Source organism: Erithacus rubecula (genome assembly GCF_903797595.1).
Source record: "Erithacus rubecula genome assembly, contig: SUPER_Z_unloc_2, whole genome shotgun sequence".
NCBI classification, from domain to species: domain Eukaryota; kingdom Metazoa; phylum Chordata; class Aves; order Passeriformes; family Muscicapidae; genus Erithacus; species Erithacus rubecula.
The window spans coordinates 12586072-12607376 of record NW_027635860.1 but is presented as its reverse complement, the minus strand read 5'-3'; the positions used below and the strand labels follow the sequence as shown (position 1 = coordinate 12607376).

At 34.4% G+C, this 21305-nt stretch overlaps 1 protein-coding gene across 4 annotated transcripts in view; it reads right to left on the bottom strand.

The window, feature by feature from the left end:
• Positions 1 to 21305, bottom strand: part of FER (FER tyrosine kinase) — a 157891-nt gene that overhangs the window by 62901 nt on the left and 73685 nt on the right. For all 4 annotated transcript variants that reach the window (XM_079331053.1, XM_079331056.1, XM_079331054.1 and 1 more), the window contains exons 12-13: positions 16008 to 16211; positions 12509 to 12631 (exon numbers count right to left, since the gene is read on the bottom strand). In XM_079331053.1, coding sequence (XP_079187179.1) covers positions 12509 to 12631; positions 16008 to 16211 — 327 coding nt within the window. The remainder of the gene's footprint in view (positions 1 to 12508; positions 12632 to 16007; positions 16212 to 21305) is intronic.

Sequence of the window (21305 nt, the reverse complement as noted above, 5' to 3'; positions counted from 1 at the left end):
TTTACCTTCTGCCTGTTCAGATTTTTCTCTTGTTAATTTTGGACCACAGAATATAAAAGCACTTCTGAAAAATTCAGTCACACAAATTAGCACTTGAGCATACTCATTTGTAATCTTAATTATATACCTTATTTCTAAATGCAATTACTTGGGAAATCCACAAGCTTTACCACATTCTACTTCAATTCTGTCCTCTGGATTCCCCCAGAAGGAGAAATAGAATTATACTAACATCACATTTCAACCACAGGTTTACTAATAAAATGCTGGGAATCCCATCAGTGTATCTTACCTTTAGAGTACATCTGTTTTCAAACACTGAGAAACAAGATGTCAACAGTCAGTTTACAAAGGGGAGAACTTGGTCAGCCTTGGCAGTTGCCCTTCCCCAACAGCCAGGTACTGATAACACACATCACACTGAAGGTTTTTATATGCAGCAGCTTGCTAGTGACTACCTTTCCAGACTCTGTTCAACTACCCAGCACACTTGTCTGATTTCAACAAAGATAAGCATTTTCACAGAGAAGAGCTATTTCAAGAGTTGATTGTAACAGACAAAAACCAAACCCCAAACAGATCAGTAATTAAAGAAATAAAACTTTCAACTGTGGAAAGGATTACCTAAAAATAACCAGAGATGTCTCCTTCTACTCATAAAATAAAGTATTCTGCACATACAGTATTCTTTTCCTAGATATGTAGAATTCCTTTTATAATGTTAGGGTGTTTCATGGCTCCCTAGACCATGATAAGGTTCAAAACTTGAACAGCTAGCAAAGAATCAATTGTTGACCAATCCTTAATTCAGCGAGCATATAGTGGAGTTGTGTGCAAGCCACTGAGAACAGTTTGAACAGCAGATGGTTCCTGTAGAAAATGAAATCTCATTTTTCCTCTTCCAAACTAGGAGACTGAAATGTTATCACTACTACCCTAAACACCTTCAAAATATATAAGTGCAGTTTTTCTCCTGCCCATCTCCCTTCATTCGAAGAAACTACATCAAAGAGATCATATTATTACTATTATATTGCCAGGAAGAAAACTTAAAAATCATCTGCAGTAAATTATAATAGCTTTAAATAAAATAGAAAAATAACCATAAACTAATAATTAGTGTTCAAATTCCCTTAGCACTATTTTTCTATACTTCTTAGTAACAATTTCAAATATTAAGAATTCTAAAATGGTACTTTTTCAAAACGAGCAGTAAAGCCATCAGGTAGTAAGCTTAAAAACAGACATTTGAGAATTAGGTATAAATTTATGAGCCTCAGCTTAAAGTATTTGGTTAAAAAAAATCTTACCATTTCTAAAAGGAGAGAAAAGGGAGGGGAAAAAAGCCACCTGTGCTTGTATTCAGTTTCAGAGAGCCACCAAACCGAGATTCTTACCCAAACTCCAAAGCAAGATTTTTCAGAGTGAAGAAATTCTGATCAGGTTCCAATAGAGTCTGAGTAAGACCTTTATGTTACCATTGCTGCTATTTACTTAACTCATGTTCTCTGTCACATTATTTACTCTCCCTAGTTTGGAAGGAGCTATCTATAGCAAACACTGTCACTGTTTTTCATCTTAATTGTAGATGTAACAAAAGTGAAAAAGGATAAAAAACTCTAGAGGCTGGAAACTTTACCTGACTTACAAGGCCCCAGAAGGAATCAACCAAAACGAAAACTCACTGCTTTACTGAAAACATATGACTTACCAATCTTAATAATCTACCTGAGCACAGCATGTGGAATTTATTAAAATCCTAAATATCCATCCCCTTTGCCTCATCCCATTACATTAATCCTTAACATTTTTTTTAGAAAACCTCAAAATAGAGGGATATTGTCAACATCTTAGGAGTCAAAGTGCATAAACACACATTATGTCTGTTTCTTCATGTTTTAAGGACAAAAATGCATTAAAAATACTTTGAAAAGTATTATCTGCTCTCCTTCTTCCAAGTTAAATAGGAAATATCAGTAGTATGAATTACTACAGCTAAGGGCTATTTTTCCACATCAACAAAAATGGAAAGTTAATCTTTCATTTTCAATACTAAGGATAATTAGAGTAAAATTCTTTTTATGGCTAAAAAAATCAGAATTGCAGACAATTTTCATCAGATGGGTATTCAAATCTCACTTATGAGGACTTGATGAACTAGACAAAAAAAAAAGTAACAGCTGTGTACATGTGGATAGGGCTTATCAATGTGGGAATGAGAAATTGTCTTTTTAGAGAAGTACTATTTTTGATACCACCTATGCCAGTAGATCTAATGGTCATATCAATTTCATGAATCATAAACTATGTGTTTCAAGTCCTTCAGATTAACTACAGAAATAAAGGTAACTGGTGGAAAAGATTTTTCATAAGAACAAGTTGGTTTTACAGGAGGGGTCTTGCAACTCACTGGCAACTTCTTTCAAACTGTTTCAGAATAAAGATTCATGAGCTGTAAAAATTGTTATGGAAGCTGCTTTGCATTATTAACAGCAGTGTATTAAGCCACACTGATGAAACTCAATGTGAACTGTAAAACAGAATAATAGCACAGACAGGTTTAGCTCCTTGGGAAAAATACTATTTTATCTGACTTCTTACTGTTACATAAAAAACTAAGAAGTTCAACCCTAATTCTGAAGGTCAAACCAAATTCTAAATGATCATAGAACAAGAGGGGAGAAGTAAAATTTGAAAAAGCTATTGTGCAATTTATAAACTACAGAAATGACCTCAGATTACCTGCACAGCTGTTCTTTGATCTTTTTTTCTTGATGATTAGTAGACAAAAAGTTTATGTCAAAACCATTATATTTCAAGCACATTAAAACACATACTATTCCTCTCTACTGAATACAGTAAATTCAGCTGCCAAAACAAAGTACTCTGAATCACCTGTTAACCAAATATATTCAAACAGATAAATTATCAGCTCTGGATCAGATATGCACTACAAAACAATGAAAGTCATCTGTACACTCAAAGACAAAGAATTTCATGTGATAATGTAGTTTTTAATTTAAACATTCCATGTGATTTAAACAGAGGGAATGGAAAAACAGAGTCACATTATGCATGCACAACACCCTCCCCAAACACTCAAATTATTAAAATAGGCTAAAATATTTTCCCATATGTGCAAACACATTTTTACTTCTGCTGACACATGGAAAGGTATGCCAGATGGGTTTGGGGGAACGACAAGTGTTTGTAAAAATGTCCAAGAGAATCTCCTTGTTACATAAGATGCTTAGCCACATACTTAATTTACATCCTGACTTCAAAAATATCCAGTTGTTTCCAATTAGATGATTTCTTTACCCCAGGAAGAGAAACACTTCATTCATCCCTCAAAAATTATGTCAAACACTTAATTCATCCCTCAAAAATTATGTCTAAATTACAGTGGTCAGCATGGAATACTTTTCAGAATGCTACAGTTTCACATTAGAGCTTCCATCAAATTACTTTTTCTGTCCAAAGCAAAACACTAAGATCCTTCTTCCTATGCTTTTCTAGTCACACCTGCTCATTTTGCACCATCCTTCATAATTTTCATATAACATGTTAAAACCACTGAATTGGAACAGAGATAAGATGTCAAAATTTCAAACAATCTGCTGTATTAGCTAATTAGTAACTGTGAGAGCACAGGAAACAGGCAAAGCCTGCAGTCTTAGCTTATGAGATTTCAGTGTACCAGTGAGGTTTGCCTGTACTCCAAGCAAGACAGATGTTGGCTTTTAATCAGAAGTCATGCAACATTACAGAGACGCCAAGAGTTTAAAAGAAGCATGCTGTACTGGGTTTTTTACATCAGATGCCTAAGTTCTTTAACAAGATGATGTTAGTTTCTCACATATCATTCACTCATTATTCAGAAACCAAAAGCACTGGAAAATTTCCCAGTGACAGAAAAAAATGCCAATTGATGAAGGACATGCAAAGGGAAGTAGCACACTCCCCAGATGGCTCTGCTAGATATTAGCAGATTCTATTATTACTTTAGTAATCTTCTGAATGCTGTTTTCAGCAATCTTTTTTCTCCTGTATTAGTGACAGAATTTTCCTTTGTGATCTGTAGCAATACTCTTTGTTGCTGTGCTGGTTCCAGCTAGGGTAATTCTGTTCACTGTAGCTAAGTATGGGGTTATATTTTAGTTTTAAATGTCAAATTATTCTCTTGACAAAGATGATTACACATGAAGCAATCTTTATGGCATGCATGTGTACACATTCTTCTCTAAACACTAAACGGAAACAGTGGACATGAATGTTTTGAAGAATTCACCACCTATTCTAGCAGCTGTACAAGTAGTTGGGAGGGGAACCAGTTAAGATAACTGATCCCAAACACACCAAAGAGATACCCCATCCCGTATCACACTTAGCACATAAATGTGGGCAAAAAGAAGGAAAGGAGATGTTTGGAGTGAAGGCATTTTTCTTCTCAAGTCACTGTTACATGTGGTGGAGCTCTGCTTTCCTTGAAATGGCTGAACACCTGCCCAGCAATGGGAAGCAGTGAATTCATTTCTTGTTCTGTTTTGCGTGTGCACACAGCTTTTGTTTTTACTTATTAAAATATCTGTATCTCAACCTATGACTTCTGAAGTTTTTGCCTTCTGATTCTCCCCCCCATCCTACCACAGGGGAAGTGAATGCTCAACTGTGTTGGGCTTAGTTGCACCTTACGGCATCTTCTGCATCTTTTTCTAAAACTCAAAACTGAGAATTAATTATGCAGTGCCCTCCTCAATCTTTCAAAATTCTATTTGAATAAACTGGCCTACAATTAAACAACTTATTATTCATACTTTCAACTTAAAATATGAACACAAGAGACAAGGGAAAAATCTACGTCTACCATGTCATGATGTCTGGGGCTGTGCTCCTCCAGTTGGAGAACTTAGCTCTTCCCCTTGTTGATTTGCATGAGACTCCTGTCAAACTCTTTCTCCAGCCTGTCCAGGTCCCTCTGGATGGCAGCTTGACCCTCTGGTGTATCAGCCCCTCCTCAAAGACTGGTCTCATCAGTAAAACTGCTCATGCCCCATCACCCAGCTTGTTAATGAAGAATTGGATGAAGGAAGGATTGGACACAGTACTGACCCTGCAGGTACAGCAGTAGTTACTGGCCTCCAATTAGATTTTGTACAACTGATCTTGATTTTAGTAATACACTATGTAAATCATTGGCAACTCTATTAGGAAGAAATCCAAGTGATATAAATAATATAATTGATAATAGCATTTACTTCATTATGACCTGATGATGAAATCCATGCACTACCCTCAACAGTAGGCTAAATAGTGTATTTACCTTGAAAATAAGGATTTCTGAAGCCCTACCTATTCTCATCCCTGAATTCTTCCTTAATCAACATTTAAATAAGGAGATCTTGAGAATTCAGACACTATTACATACATCAGATGCACAGACTTGACTTAAGAAAATGTACCCTTCTTACCCTGTCGCTCCCTTTTTGTGTATCCTTTGCTCCTCCACAGCTGAAGTGCCATTTTACTCCTTTTTGACATTTTGTTCCACTTAAATTGGTGGAGGCTAAAATACTTAAGCAACCACAAGCTACTTCACAGTACTCCACTGTTCACAACTGCAACTCTACAAAGGAATGTAAAAGCACAGCACTCATTCCTGTTCTTAATCTACACTGTTTTTTGACCCCGAAGAACCCACATTCAAGGAAGGTTATGTGCTTGTCAGCCACATACTATGAAAATACTGAAAACTCAAGCTATTATCTGCATTAAAGTCATCCTGACAGCACTAGTGAGAACAAGAATATAATTAGAGGACTATAAAAAATTTACAACTCACAATCTAAATTAGGGAATTTATATAAAATTAGGAAAAAATTTGGGAATGTTTGAATTCCAAATATGGGGAAGAACTCAGAATCCATAAAAACCCCCAGTATGTTCAGCAGAAAAGCTGTTGCAATCATACAAATTCTAATTCAATTTTTTATTGTGTTGCAACACAAAATTTAGTCACACTAAATAATCTTTGATGATGGATGCTTTAATTGAAGTCGTTTATTCTCTTAGATACCAATTATCAAAAAACTTCCTCTAAAATCTTGCATTTATTAATTTTCAACCCTTCCTAACAACAAACCTTTTTTAATAAGAATGAATGGCTTGCTTCCAACTCTTTCTCCATAAATTTTAGTGAATTTTTCTACTTCCTACTGTTTCAGTTGTGATTGAGATAACTCATTTTGTTCAATTTGCACTCCATACAGCAACATAGCATTCTATAATTTTTTTACATGAAAGTTGTACAGAAAGTAGGAATGCACATGTTGCTGAGGTTTCCATTTAAAATTTCAAGAACAGAGATTTTTTTTTTTATGAGACTGGTCAAAAATTACATTGTGTTTGTTAAAATGAAATTCATATACTTGATAAAATGAATTTTTCATCTACATTTGTGTATAATGCTTACATTCTTTAGGAGTGTTATCTTTCAATTTTAATCTAAACCTGATCATGGAAAGAAATACCAGAAAAACAAGACAGAACCAGAAACATTCAACAGAGCAGATATATATTGCCATGGCCTCTTAAAAAAGCCAACAGAAAACCTTGACCACTGAATATAAAAAAATCCTCGTTACTCTTTGTTCAAGTAGCCTTATCTGACTCCATTATAATCACATTTTAATGAGATTTTTTGAGACAATAAATCCTTTCAATTTTGAAAGTAGCCAGTATATCTGAAATTATACGTAAATTTGGTTCAGTAGCTAGTTAGCACAAGGGGAAAATTACTCTCCTTTCTCCTTTTCTCTACAGGATGTCATGCCTTGACAAGTACAGGCCACCATTAAGGGTGATGTGTTCCTTTTGTTACCTGACAGAAATATTGCAATATTCTCTGCTAAAAAACGTTAGAAGTAAATCCTGAAACACTTCTCCAAATTCTGAAGAAATAAGAATATAACTGAAAAGCATCTCTAATATTAAGACATGAAACTCTGCTTTTAAATGTCAATAGCTGCAGGCTACTGATTTATTTGTGCATATTCAATAAATACATTCATTTTCTGTAAGTATTTCGCAAATTATAAACACTCACTTTTAATGATGAATTCAATTTCCTTAAAGAAAATTGAAGACATATTTTGACATTTAAAAATGCATGTGTTAGACTTTAACCACACGCACAAGAATTGCAGCTTTAGGCCAAAAATCCAACACCCAAAGACTACAACCACTTTGCTTCTTGGCATTCCTACAGAACACCTGGCCAAATTGGTAGGTATCACGGAGGTAATCCAGAGTGCCACAGGAATCCTCTTTGGAGTGACAAATCTAGCCAAGGCAGAGCTGCAATTACTGCACCACTCCCTGCTACAGGCTGCTTCTGCCTTTCAGATTTCTGCTCCTCAAGGTTTGTCCTCAGGTAAAACAGACTCAAGATGATTTTCCCCACAGGCAGCACCATTGCTGCCATTGCTTCCCCCTGCAGCATCTTAGTTGTCTCCAGCTATGAGATGAGCATTTGTAATTGTGTGACAGCATTAGTTTGTGATAAAGTTGGTCTTTGTAAGTCTCCTTGTTTCTATCCAGTCTCTCCCAGCAGACATAAGAGTGCTTCCCTGAAGCTGACTGTACTGCACCCTCCTTCGCCTCCTCCTCATCTGCTTTGATAGCCTGAGGGGCACACACTACATGTGCGCTGAGCATGTGTTGTCTGCAACTGTGAACCTCAGCTTGCTTTGCTAAAATAAAACAATCCCCAATGAAAACCCACCAGCAAAAAATTATCATCATGACAGATTTTTACTAATGGATTTTCACAAAGAAAATCTTTGACTTAAATTTCTAGCTCTTCAGAACTTTTCATGTCTAGCTCATCAATATATTCATACCTTGCAAGATACCATCAGATCTGCAGAGAATTCTCAAGTAATTTGCAAACTTATTTATCAACATGTATTCATATACTAAGAAATATCTGTTGTTTTTTTCTCTCAGCACTTTTCTTTCATCATTTATGAGCCACCATTTTCCTATGTACACAAAATGTATCAGATCGTATCACAGGCTTGTTTGTCACATAAAAATACATGCAGAATTTTAAAATTAAAGTTACTAGTAACAAACACACGGACTAACTCACCTGACAAAGGAGCAGTAAATTTTGTTCCATAAGCTCAGAATTTGAATTAACTACAGAGCATCCACATACTATGACTATTTCAGCACTAGGGAAATAGTAGCAGATCCCCAGAGTGAATCAATTGGTGCTCAGAATGTGAAACATATGTTTAGGGGAAAAACATTAATTCAGGCTACATCTTTCCCAGTTCTGAAAACTGAATTCCCTCCCATGAGCAGTTGTGCATCCTGGGCAGACTTGCTTCAAAGATGTATTTATGATACAAATGAAAACTTTAATTCAGGTACACTTAAATAAAAATGGTATGTGTTATTTTTTCGATTCTCTTTTCTAGTAGTTAAACTGAAGCACATTCACAACTTAATACAGATTGTGTAATCTGTAAAAATGTAAAAAAATATATATTTCAAGAAATCTAAAAACCTCTAAAACAGGAGGTCAAAGATGTTAGAAGATTAAAATACATCCAGTATGGTCACAACAGCATTTTTATTATTGTATTATTTTATTAATGTGCTCTCAATTACTCAAGGACTTTATGTACCAGTCAGTCCATCAATAACAACCTGGAGAACATAATGAGCATTTTTTCCTAGAAGATTATAAATAAATATGAGACATTTTTCCATTAAAGAAGTTACTTGCAGATACCTTTTTAATGCCCTCAGTTTTTCTAATTTAAATTCTATTATTACAGAATCATTAAAATTCCAAGCAGGCAATTCGGTCTACATGAAATGGGACATGGGACAGGCCTTTTGTGACACAATTAAGCCTGTTCTTTTCAAGGGCAACGTCACAGAAGGTGAACACTAATTTTACTAATACAGTAAAGGAGGATGAATTACTGTGGGAAAGAAGAAAAGCAAAAACAAACTAAAAAGCATAACTTTATTTTTTTGCTATGAAGTTTGTCGTATTTAACTTCCAATTTCTAAACAGGTTATTACAGGGAAAGCAATTTGCATTAAAAGAATAAAGATTACATGAAATGACAACGACTGCTCTGCAGCTATAATGTGAAGCAAAAACGTCTTTGGAGATGCCAAATGAACCTTAAGGAAATGATTAAAGACATCTTGGTAAGAGCACATGATGCATAAACTACCCCCAACACTAGGTGTCAGAATGCACATGCTATTTCTGAAAACTACTTAAACTTTCGCATATGAAAGTCAGAGTTCCATGCAAATTAAAAAGGAAAGCTCACAACATTCTGCTTCATTCTGAAGTACTTCTTCAGAATACAGCAAATCGTTTTTATCAGATAGGAGAACTAAAACCACCAAAAAAAATATAGCTCAAACCAAAACGATATAAGTATTTTTGAGAACAGCTGCTCTAAAGAAATTAATATCATGTACCTAACACCCTTTTCAACACTGCCTTATTTGGCCAAACTGCTGGTCAGGAAGCACTGCGTATACTATACATTGGTTTTAGTTTACACTAAGTATTAGTAGCTACAGAAACTGACATTGTATTTCATAATTTCATTAAAACCTACATGCAATCTATGTAATATGTATGTTTAAAAACACCTATACAATCAGTTTCCTGTCACACAATACTTTCCTTATTTCTAACAGTCATCCTTTCCATTAGTTCATGTAACATTATCAGAATAGAAGTAGAAAGGTTACTAGCCCTACAGGAAGCACCCTTGAATATTAAGACTGATGCATACCAGGACAAGGTAAGTAATATGAAAAAATAGACGCAGCCTGTGGATTTTACAGATAGATGCCGGTTACTTGCATAATTTTTGGGAAACCTGAGCAGCTGAAGTAGTTGTGCACTGCAGCTCAGAACAACTACTAACTAGCACAGTCCTAGAGGAAATACTATTATTTTCACTAATTTTTAGTTAATACTAAGTTTAGTTTATACTAAGACGAACTCAAGTCAACAAGCCCATAGAGGAGTGAACACACTTAATTTTCCCCTTGAAAAGAAGAAAAACATAAGTCCTGTTGGAGGTTAGGGTTTTTCCTTTTTTGCTCCTTCTCTGAAGGAATTATCTTACATTTTGTTGCTAAGAGACAATAACGACCGGGTGGGTACTTAACAGAGACAAAAGAAGGTGCCCCGGGAAGGTGCAGCTGGCTACTCTCTTATCTGAGAGTTTTTCCTGGAGGGACAGGAGAACTGGGCTGGGAATACAGGGGGCTGGGGCAGCTGCGAGCTCCCTCCTGCTCTCTCCACTTCCGAGGAGAACGGTCGGTCAGAGCTGCTGCGTGGGGGGGAATTCGCTGCTGCTGCCGCCGGAGCAGAATGGTGAAATGACCAGGAATGCCATTTCACCTACAAGACAGGTACTAGAAAAAATATTTGGCTATAGTTACAGAAGACTATGGATAAACTGAACTTAACTTTATGAAAAAAAGATACAAAATGAAACAAAAAAAGCAGGAATAAGAAACTCCCTCTCTTCAAAGTAAGCAACAGAGAATGAAGAGATGCTGTTTTACAGATTGTGTTTTACAGATTATGTATTCCACTTTAACAGACAATAACTAAGGTTATGTGATAATGTGCTATACTATCATTTTACATTTGCTAAACCGGCTGGTGTCACAATATGTACAGTCAGGAAACAGAAAAGGCATTACACATTTAAAACAAACACAGTATTTAAGAGAAAGAGAAATTTGCAAAGATTTAAAAATATCTCATTTTGAGCTTAACCACCCCTTATTTTTATCTTAAACAATTAATATCAAAAAGAATTATATTCTCACATCAAAATTAATTTCCCATGCTTTCTCATGTGATCTAGAATGAATGCAAGCAGTCATTTATGTTCAATGAACCATCAGTTTAGTAATCAGCAAGACATTAAGATAAAATATGTGTTTCAAATGTCCCATTCTTAAAATTTTAAAATTATATAGAATAGTTAAGTGCAGATTAAGTGCAATTTTGAGAAAAAGACCATGCTGGACTTTCTTAGGATTATTAGCAGGAAACAACAAGGACCCTGGATCAGGTAACTAATGGTGAAATACGAGTTGTCATACTTCCTAAAATTTTGTTGAACACAGGCTTGAAACCAGTCTTAAATATATATATTAAATATATATTAAATATAATAAATATATCAAGAACAAAGGGCTTACTCATAATTAAGCTGCAAAGATATTAGTGGACTTGACTTATGAATGAAATGTCAACTAGGTAGTTACTAAATGCAAAACTGCAGGAAGAAGTGAAAGGAGACTCTTAAAACACTGATATATTTTAATACGTAGCCCTTTTTATTTCCATCCTGAAAGACTCTCCCTGATTAAAAAGGGTTTATTTTTTTTTTTATTTTCACTGATGCTGGAATATCAGTACTTTTTTTTGTGTCTAACTTATTTTTGTGATATAAAACAGAGACAAAATGGAGTTGCCATAAGTCTTACAAATTTCATGAGATCTTCTCTATTACATAAAATAAATTTTTTACTTTACAGAAGGAAGTGCAATGAACTACTACTTTGAATTACTTAGTAGGAAAATCCAAATGTGGAACTGAAAAGCATGAGGATACCTGGTAAGAAGTGTGAGATGTTACGTAGTGATTTGTGTCATTATACAAATACACCATGAAATCAACATACACAAGAATACTGAATCCAAAGTAAAGCAAGGACATGAGACACAGGAAAATATGATTTCATTATATTTGTTTAAATCACTTTGCTGTAAATTGTTGGTTTTTTATTTTTATGTATTTATGTATTTTTGTTATTTTGTCACTATAATCATGAATTGTATCCACTTGTATGTATAAGAAAAATGCAAGCTTGTGGACATAAGCAGGCTTGTCACTGCTGTTGCCTGCTTGCTAGGAGTGTAACCTGACAACATGTCCAAGCCTTGTCCAGTGGAGACTCGTGGCCACTGCCCTTTGAGTGCTGGCTAACAGGCTTGTACCCCAGCACAGTGGGCATGTCACAGCCCACCAAGAACCTGCCTATAAAAGGGGCAGTGACCCAGAGTAGGATGGACGTGTTGGTGGAGCGTGGACTCACCGCGTCCCCAGAGCTGCTTTGCCCGTTCTTTATCAACAAACTAATACATTGCATTATTGATTGACCTACCCAATGGTGGTGAGTAATTTATAAAAGAAGTTAAATGCCATTCTTTCAAAATAGCAGAAATTCATAATAAGAATCAGGATTGAGAGTTGTTTTAATAGAATATATTGCACAGAGGTGAGAAGTTTGAAAGAGATCAGGAACAGAGTCACAAAATGAACAAAAAAGAAAAATCTTCTGAGGAGATTCATAGGATCATATTTAAGTAATAACAGAACCCCCCCCCAGAATTATTGTCAGCTAAATAAATATTCTGGAATGTATGCGTTACCTTAACAACGGGATTAAGCAGAACAACACCCGACTTCTTGGTAATAACCTGCTTTGTTGTGTAATGATGTTCTATGAGCTGAGGAATAGTTGGAAACCCAGTTCCTTCAAAGCGATATTGATTCTGTATGGAGGCAAAAGGAAAAAAAAATTATTTCTCTATAAGCAATAGTTTGAACAAGAAACTACAAAAGTTCTTTACCAAACTTCCTTCACTAGTAACAATACTGAATAAAATGCACACTTTTATAGAGTTACTTTAGATTCCTTTTCTCACTTACTGAATACCATTTATATTAACTGGAATGACAGTTAGGAAAATTATAAATTAATAAATGCAAAATTACTGCATCAATCATTTAAGGCAATATCATTAAATAATTATCTAAACTTATCATTTAAATAGATAGGCCAGTTAAAATCAAAACTACTACAGAGTGAAATAAAAATATTCTAAGCCAGAAAAAATAACACAACTTCTGAATTATTTCTAAAAATTACAGCAAGCAAACTAAAAAATCTATATGATAAAATAGACAACAAGTGATAAACAGGAGATACATAACCTATCCTAAACTCATCTTCCTTCATTTATTGTCTCCTAAAATTAGTAAATCCCTGGCATAGAGTACAGGATGCATAATTGATCTTTAATAAATAGCATTTATCAGGAGAGTCTAAACAAGCTAGAGGCTTCAAACAGAAACTGGGCAGCCGTGAAACATGATAAAGTCTCTTGCTTTCCTAAGATTCAGCATCTACAGTTAGAGAGCTTTTCCCACAAGGCAGCAGATGCCATAAGCCAACCTGACAAAGCAACAATGAAGAAGTAGTACAATTTAAAAAACTCAGAGCACAGATGGTGACTCAAGTTCACACAATTGGGCAATGAACACCTCTACCAGAGGCATGCATTCTTTCTAGCCCTCAGGGCAGAATTCCATAATGCATTCTAAGTTCACTGTTTTCCTTAAGGGTTAAAGCATTAACTTCCTGAAATGTCATTGCTCTTAGTAAAGACAATTGGGTCATGTCGGCTGTTTTTATAATTCACACATCTCTATCATAAAAATGTTTCTAGGGTCTGAACACTTCGTTGTTTATTCAACAGTGACTCAACTTTGACTACTAATTCCCATTCCTTTCAAATAAGCTTCTTCATACTTCTGTGCGATGACCCAAAAAAACCTGCTGTCCTAAGAGTCTCCTCAGCACAACCACCACTATTGCCTATTATTTCCTCCTTCCAGATACAATCACATGCTCATCTGCTACCATTTATGTATAACCTTCAGAGAAGGCAGTGTACTTTGATTCTGGGTATTTACACCCAATCCTGATCCTTACTAAGATCACTAACAAACAAAAATTTTAAAATGGCACAGCCTCAAATAAGAAAAAGTGAAAATAATGGTAGCCCTGAATGACAGCAGTGAATTTTGATGGTCAAAGCAGAATGATTAATTAATTTATCACACACATAGTTGTAGCAAGATTAGCCTTTAAAATAATGGTAAAACTAGAGACAGAACTCTTTTACCACTAAAGGATGGCTGTTGTAACAAATGTCCTACTCTAATCTTCAGTACTTGATTCAGAAGAAAATATGGAGATCTTTCAATCATCCAAGATTGTGGTTTGACCAGTCAGAGACCCAATTCCACACTGTTTATACCAGTGTAAACAAACAAATCCTTAGTACTAAACTCTCCTTGAACTTGCCGACAAAAATATTAATGAATAAATCCCTCGCTATAAGATCCTAACACTCCCAACACCTTTCTAGAGCTTAATGAGCTTTTTCTCATTCTCAGAAAATTCAGCCCATAGGAATACATACAGAGTACTTAACATCTTTAAGAAAAAAGGTGTTAACTTCTGTGACTGACAAGAAAATTATCACAAATTAATCCCAAGAGCAGATGAACACAATGCTCTATGGGTAAATGTACAAGCAGATAGATATCTTGACCTAACAATGCGGAGACTGTCCAAGCTATGCAACATTAAACAGTTGTTACATTTCAAATGTAACAGCTCAGAGAAAGTACAAAATTATGGAGATAAAGATAGCTTGTTTTGTTTTATTCAGCTTTGGTGGAACGCCCTGCCCCACCCACCAAAAGAAGAGTCAGCTTAGAGGCAAGGCCCCAAAGTAATACTCGGAACTTGGACTCGAAAGTCCAATCCATCCTTTTGAAAATCTACTTGCCACACACAATGATTTGCACAAAATTATTTCAGCTAGACCACATATATAATGTGCATTTCTTTCTGGTGGGTCAGATCAGGGAGCACCAAGCATCATCTAAGACTCTAGGTAAAGGCAATTTTACTGCTTTTATTTTCTCATTTAGTGCTCTGACACATCAAAATACTATAAGATCATAAAATCAAAATGAAATAAACATTGTCTGTGTGTTCACTTCTACAAGGAAAGTTCTAGGTGAGAACTAATAAACACTTTCCAGCATGACAAGTGTCTATAATAATTAATTCTAGAGAAGCATTCCAATCTCTCTGAAGTTTGAAAAATATCACTGTTTATCATTAAAAGGAAATAAACCAGGTACACGATATTGAGTTACCCCAGGCATGCTGCATCATCTGGGGATTCAGACAATGAAACTCCCTCAGTGTAATATCATTATGCAAATAAATTTGAGAAATTCTCTGTACATGGGAAACTTTACTACAAGAGACAGAAGAGACAGCAATACTGAATCAAAACTGTGAATGATTTCCTGCAATTTCATACTTGAATAAAAAATTCTATCAATGTTATGAGAACTGTCACATTTGAATAAGTTTAAATTTTAATAAGTTTAAAATGCAAGGTAAAAAAGAAAAATACATACATTAAAAAAAACCCAAGAATACATTAAGAAGAAAAAAAAGAAATACGTTTATAAAGGTAGATAATAATTAATATATTGTTCATTAAGTCATCAATTTTCCCTCAGAGCAAAGAGGGGGTCAATTAGAAGCATACACAATGTGCAACATCCAAAAGTGTTTGTATTATATTGAACAAAAAAATAACCACAGGACTACAGAGAAGCATCTCAAGAAACAGGGACTTCAATTCCCACATGTATAAAAGGAGATTATTTTCTTCTGCATGGCTGTTTCCATTTTTCTGGAATGTGCAGTATGATCTTTACAGTCTGAATTAGAAGCAGCCTAATTTGTGCCAACTATGAAAACAAGTAACCAAATAACCAATAACCAAATGTACATGCAGAAATAAAGAGTAGTAACTTCCAGATTTCAAAACCTTTACAGAAATATCTTGGGTTTTCAGTATAAGATAACATATACTGAATAACCTGATACTTCATACTTTTCCTTTGCTTCCCAAGATGACCTGTACCCCGATTCCCACACTGATGGAAATATCTCCAACACTTTTCATGCTTTCACATAAAGGCTAAATCCATTTGCTATAGTAAGCTATGTAGATCCTAAATTGAATATTCAGTACTGTATCAGAGACGTACATCAGCATATTGTATGATAAAGTGTCTCCGTTGTCCATCTGAAAACACAGAAAGGACATATTCACCAGGTTTCCCGTGGCTCTCTCGCACCAAGAAGTCTCCTTGCTGTTTTAACAGCTCCTGGGCTTCTATTCTTGGAATTGCACCATGATACCAGTCTTGTTCAGCCAATGGTTTCTCAGTGGTTGAGATTACATCAAAGAACTTGGGAAAAATATTGAAGAAAAATGTTACTAGATTAGTACACTTTTCGAGTTTTACTTGCACATGAAGAGTATCACAAACAACAGTAATTTATGTTTAATGAATCTAAACTATGTATTTCTATTAACCAAAAAGATCAAGGCTCTTACAACTCTTACACTTGCACAAAAGCATATTGAACATTTTCTTTACTGTTGACCTGAAAAATCAATATATCAAAAGCAAAAGTTTAAGGAATCATCCATAAAACTATGTAATTTTTTTTAATCTGGCTTGTTATTTTTTGTAAACCATACTGACCAACTCTTTCTCACACATTCTGACATACTATTCACAACTGAAAATTCATCATTTCTCTACCCAGATGGAAACCTCTCAGACACAAAACCATAATAAATTCATTCATACAAAGCATTTGAATTGGATAAACTGTTTTCACAGAATTTATCAATTGCATCCCCAATCAATTAATAATTTTGAGACTTTTTTCCAAGCATGTACCCTGCAGTCCAGAATACACACCTGGGTGTAGTGTCCTTATGAATTCTATGATAAGAGTTTCTGAAGACACAAAGATGGTAATTCCTTACTATTCCTTACAGCTAGTAGCTGTAAGCAAAAGTTAATGAGTTTCCATCTACGATTTCACACATTTATTTTAATATGCCACATTATTTAAGAAAACAGTGAAGCAAACTTTATATTCTGTCACTGACCACTTCAGATTTATTTGCTAACGGTAGGAAGGCAAGCCCTCATTTAAGTGCTATGTAATTAAAAAACATTGCTAGAGCTCATAGAAATTCTCACAGCCACAGTGGCAGAACTCTGAATGACATAACACAGTGCACATTTTGAGTAGAACAGGTATGTGAATGTTCCTCAGCCTCCTGTACTGCACCTAGGCAACATCATGGAGATCTACATCTCAATGAAGGACAACAGATGCAAGCAAAGCACACTATTCTGAATTGCTCTGCCCTGATAAAAACCCAGAGCTTGGAGGCCATCTGTACATTTATGGTTTTCCTCAGAAGATACTCAGATTACAATGCCTCACCAAGTCCAAAAAATACTAGGAATGGTCTCAGACTATCAAATGAGAAATGAGCAGACCCAAGAATGGGAATCTATGCAGAAATTCTTGTTTCCAAATATCTGAAATTCTTTAGCACTTGCACAAATTTTTAGCTATTAAAAAATGCCTTTGTTGGCTTCTGGTTGCCCAAGTTATATCTCAAAGGACTAGATTAGTCCAGGATCTGGATGGAAAACTGGACAACATATTTAAGAACCTGACAGACCCTTGTGTTCTCAGACACACTGACAATCATCATGGATGAAATTCTCATCATGTAGAATTTCAGACCCAAGATTTGAAACAAGCACCATAACCAACAGGTTTATCACTAGAAAGAGTGAGTGTGCTGTGTTACAGGTTGAACATAAATTGCACAGAGTTCTTAGAGGCAAAAGCTAGACTCCAAGGTTATGTGTTTATCAGCACACAGACCTGTTAAAAAGCACATATATTGATTTGGCTAAGAAGTTAGTCAGGTTAAAGCTGTCCACCACTGTTAAATCACATTAGGTAATTTTCTTTCACAAATTCCTAACAGAAAGAGAAAAGCCTTCAGAATGTTAGTCAATGTTATTTACTTGAACATTTATTGTCAAAGAGGGTGAGCTTGATTTGAAAGAAAACCTAGACCTCTCCTATGTTCAGAATAGCAAACCCTTTAACACAGGAGCAGATTCCTACTTGAAAGAGAACGTTCCTAAGGACAAAAGGACAGTACAGAGTTACTAATCTAATTCATGGCCTTAAAAGAAAGTTTTAAAAAAAACAACCCGACATGCAACTTAATTTATAGTTTAAGAAGGAAGCCACCAGATTGTAACATCTGCTAATGTACAATCTGGGTGCAGGCTGAGGAACCATTTAGACAATCAGGATCAAATCCCAAAACAAAACCTCTTAAGAGCCTTTATGGCAGAGAAAGAGCTTATGGAAGGAAAACAGCATTTCAGACATAGACAATGATGGTGTTGTCTACAACTCTATCATCAATTTTCCTATCATCAATTTTCCTTCTCTTAAAATTTGATCGAAATATTATTCATTACTTTAGAAAGAAACAGTAGAAATTCCACAGTTTCCTCTGTTGATTTCCCTTCATTTTACCTTATCTTTTCATCATACCAAGGTGGTTTTTCTGATGAAGTAAGTGGCAACTATTCTTGTTTTTTGTGTTATTAAAATCACATTATTTTTCTGTCTTCTGATTCCAATATATTTTCTCCATGATACAATATTGACCCTGACTGGCTATAGAATAAAACATGGCTGAAAAACCAGAAAAAACAGTACCAATGCAGGATATATATCTACTTTAATATTGATTTCAACTCAGTTTACCTCTATTAGGACTAATATTTCTACTGCATTTTATAGCTAGAATTAGATAATAGATTAGTCTTTGAGGAAAATAGAGGAAGAAAATAATACACTACCTGCACTAAATGAAATTCCCACCTCTTTTCTTTAAACTCTACTTAAATATCAGCCACCAAGTTATTATGACAAATTTATATTCTAGGCCTTAACGTTTCAAAATCTCATTTGGAGCATGGATATCTTGCTCATTTGTATGTACACTTACAGAAGCACTCAAAACAGCACTCAAACAGCCTAAAGGAAGAAATATTCCTTCCAGGATTTTTGCTGTTAATTACCCTGAAAGGTAACACATTAACCAAACAGTGCAAAAAGAAAGGAACTCAGACCACAAATTTCAACTCCCCCTCCTTCCCCCCTGCTTTCTGTGTTTTGCCTTTTTCCCTTTAAGATCTCTGTTTATTGCTATATTTCACTCATTAATTATTAGGTGGGGCTGGTGGGTATGTATTTCTATATTTTTATATTTATAAATATAGATATCATATATTGTTATATATTATTTATATTACTTAAATATATTTTATCACACTTTTTCTAAAAGGAGATGGCCTCACGTATTTCATCATGCTCGTTGTGGATCTTGTACTGTCATCTTTCCTTCTATTGAGCCCCTTTCTCTCCCCGTTTAACAATCCATTAAAACATATGTTCTTCTCCAATAGTAAAAAGAAGCAGTCCTCAACTGCTTGCCTTATTTCAAGATAAAAACTGAGCAAACAGCAGTGTTGTTTCTAACACTGAAAAATTATAATATAATATAATATAATATAATATAATATAATATAATATAATATAATATAATATAATATAATATAATATAATATAATATAATATAATATAATATAATATAATATAATATAATATAATATAATATAATATAATATAATATAATATAATATAATATAATATAACATAATATAATGTAATTAATATTATTGCACCTGCACTACCAATTAAATAAAAATAATAATGGAGAAAATATTTTATTACACTAATAGTATGCTCAGTATTGTATTTTCATATATATTCTGAATGCAAATGTTCAGTAATCCCTTATTTTCCATCTTTGAACAAATAAAACATTTTCTCAAGATATCTTCCATTTCACAGTGTAGAAGAGTAGAACTGACACAAATGAGAATGCAAAGCAATAAATTTAAGTTGATAATTTGAGACAATACCCTAAAGAATATTCTGTCTCTGTTTACCTGACTGATTCCTACATGCTAATAATATACTATCTGAAACAAGAATTAATTCCACCTATTATCCTATAAACAATTTTTAAAAAATCCTGTAAACAAAAGCAGATGTTTGTGTCAAGCTCAAATGTCTCATACCAAAAAAAAAAATGCACAAGTGCAGAAGCTGGCATTCACGATGCAATTTATTCAAACTCTTCATTCAGATTATTCACAGCATTTAATTACTGGTACATGAAGGTAGCCCCACTGTTATGTTTCCTCTCCTCATTTGATTAAACTTACATCTCTTGCTGCTGTAGAAAATTGGCTTGCACATTGTTCAAGAAAAACTACCTGAATCCTGAGCCTTTTTCTTTTCTCTTCAAATTACAATTTTTCCTGTGTTACTTCTTACCTTCTCATTCTAAGAGAATATACAGAATTCCAGCGTCAACACAGAAAAAGTAAAAACTCCTGTCCACTTTTAAAATGGCATGGTTTCCCTATGACTTTTTTCAGATGACGTACAAAAAATTAGCCCTCTCTAATACATACAAACAAAATTCAATTCATTCCACCAATTAAAAATACTGGACAGTGTTTTTAATACAGCACCACATCTAAACCAAGATAATGCTCCATTTCTAAAGTTTTAATATATTTTAAAATTAAATATATAGAAATACTTCTAAAACTTTAAATAAATAAACTGAAATAAGAAATAAACTGAAAAGAAGTCAGTAAGATCACATATTAGACTAGACTATTTGAGAGAATCAGTACTGGTCCTTTTCCAAATCTACTTTGAGATCCCTTTATATCCTGGTCTATTTAAAAAAATAACAATTTTTTATGTATGTTATTATTACTTTATAATACACGTTCAATAATCACTTTGACTATTTTGTTTGATGGATAATAGGTTTTAAGTACCAGTTTATATATTTAGCAATTAAGCATGGTTACACAGTTGTCAGCAGGAAACAGCTGACCACATTTAATAGCTAAGTATTAATTTGTGAAGCAAAAACTAGCTGTATACGGTCAGCTTTTCTTACACGCACAAAACCAATAAATCAAAATACAAAGCCAAACTGAAAATTGGCTAGTTTATATATTCTAACTCTGAAGTCATTTAGGTGTCATTTAAACTACAGGTAATCAAGATTGCATTTGTTACTCAGATTTTACTTTCTGACTCAAATGAACCAATGCCAATCTTACTCCTTCCAAATATATTCTCAGGTTTCACCAATCCTACCTACCATGTACCTACAGGTAGATTTACATCTACCCTAATTTTATCTCATGATCATATTTATTTTTCCATTGCTACATCACTTTCTACAGCTGTGCTCTGTATAAACATGCATATTTACACATATGTAATTATTATCTCTTCTATCCATTCTGAATGGGTGGAAGAAATAACAATAGTCTTTATTTTTC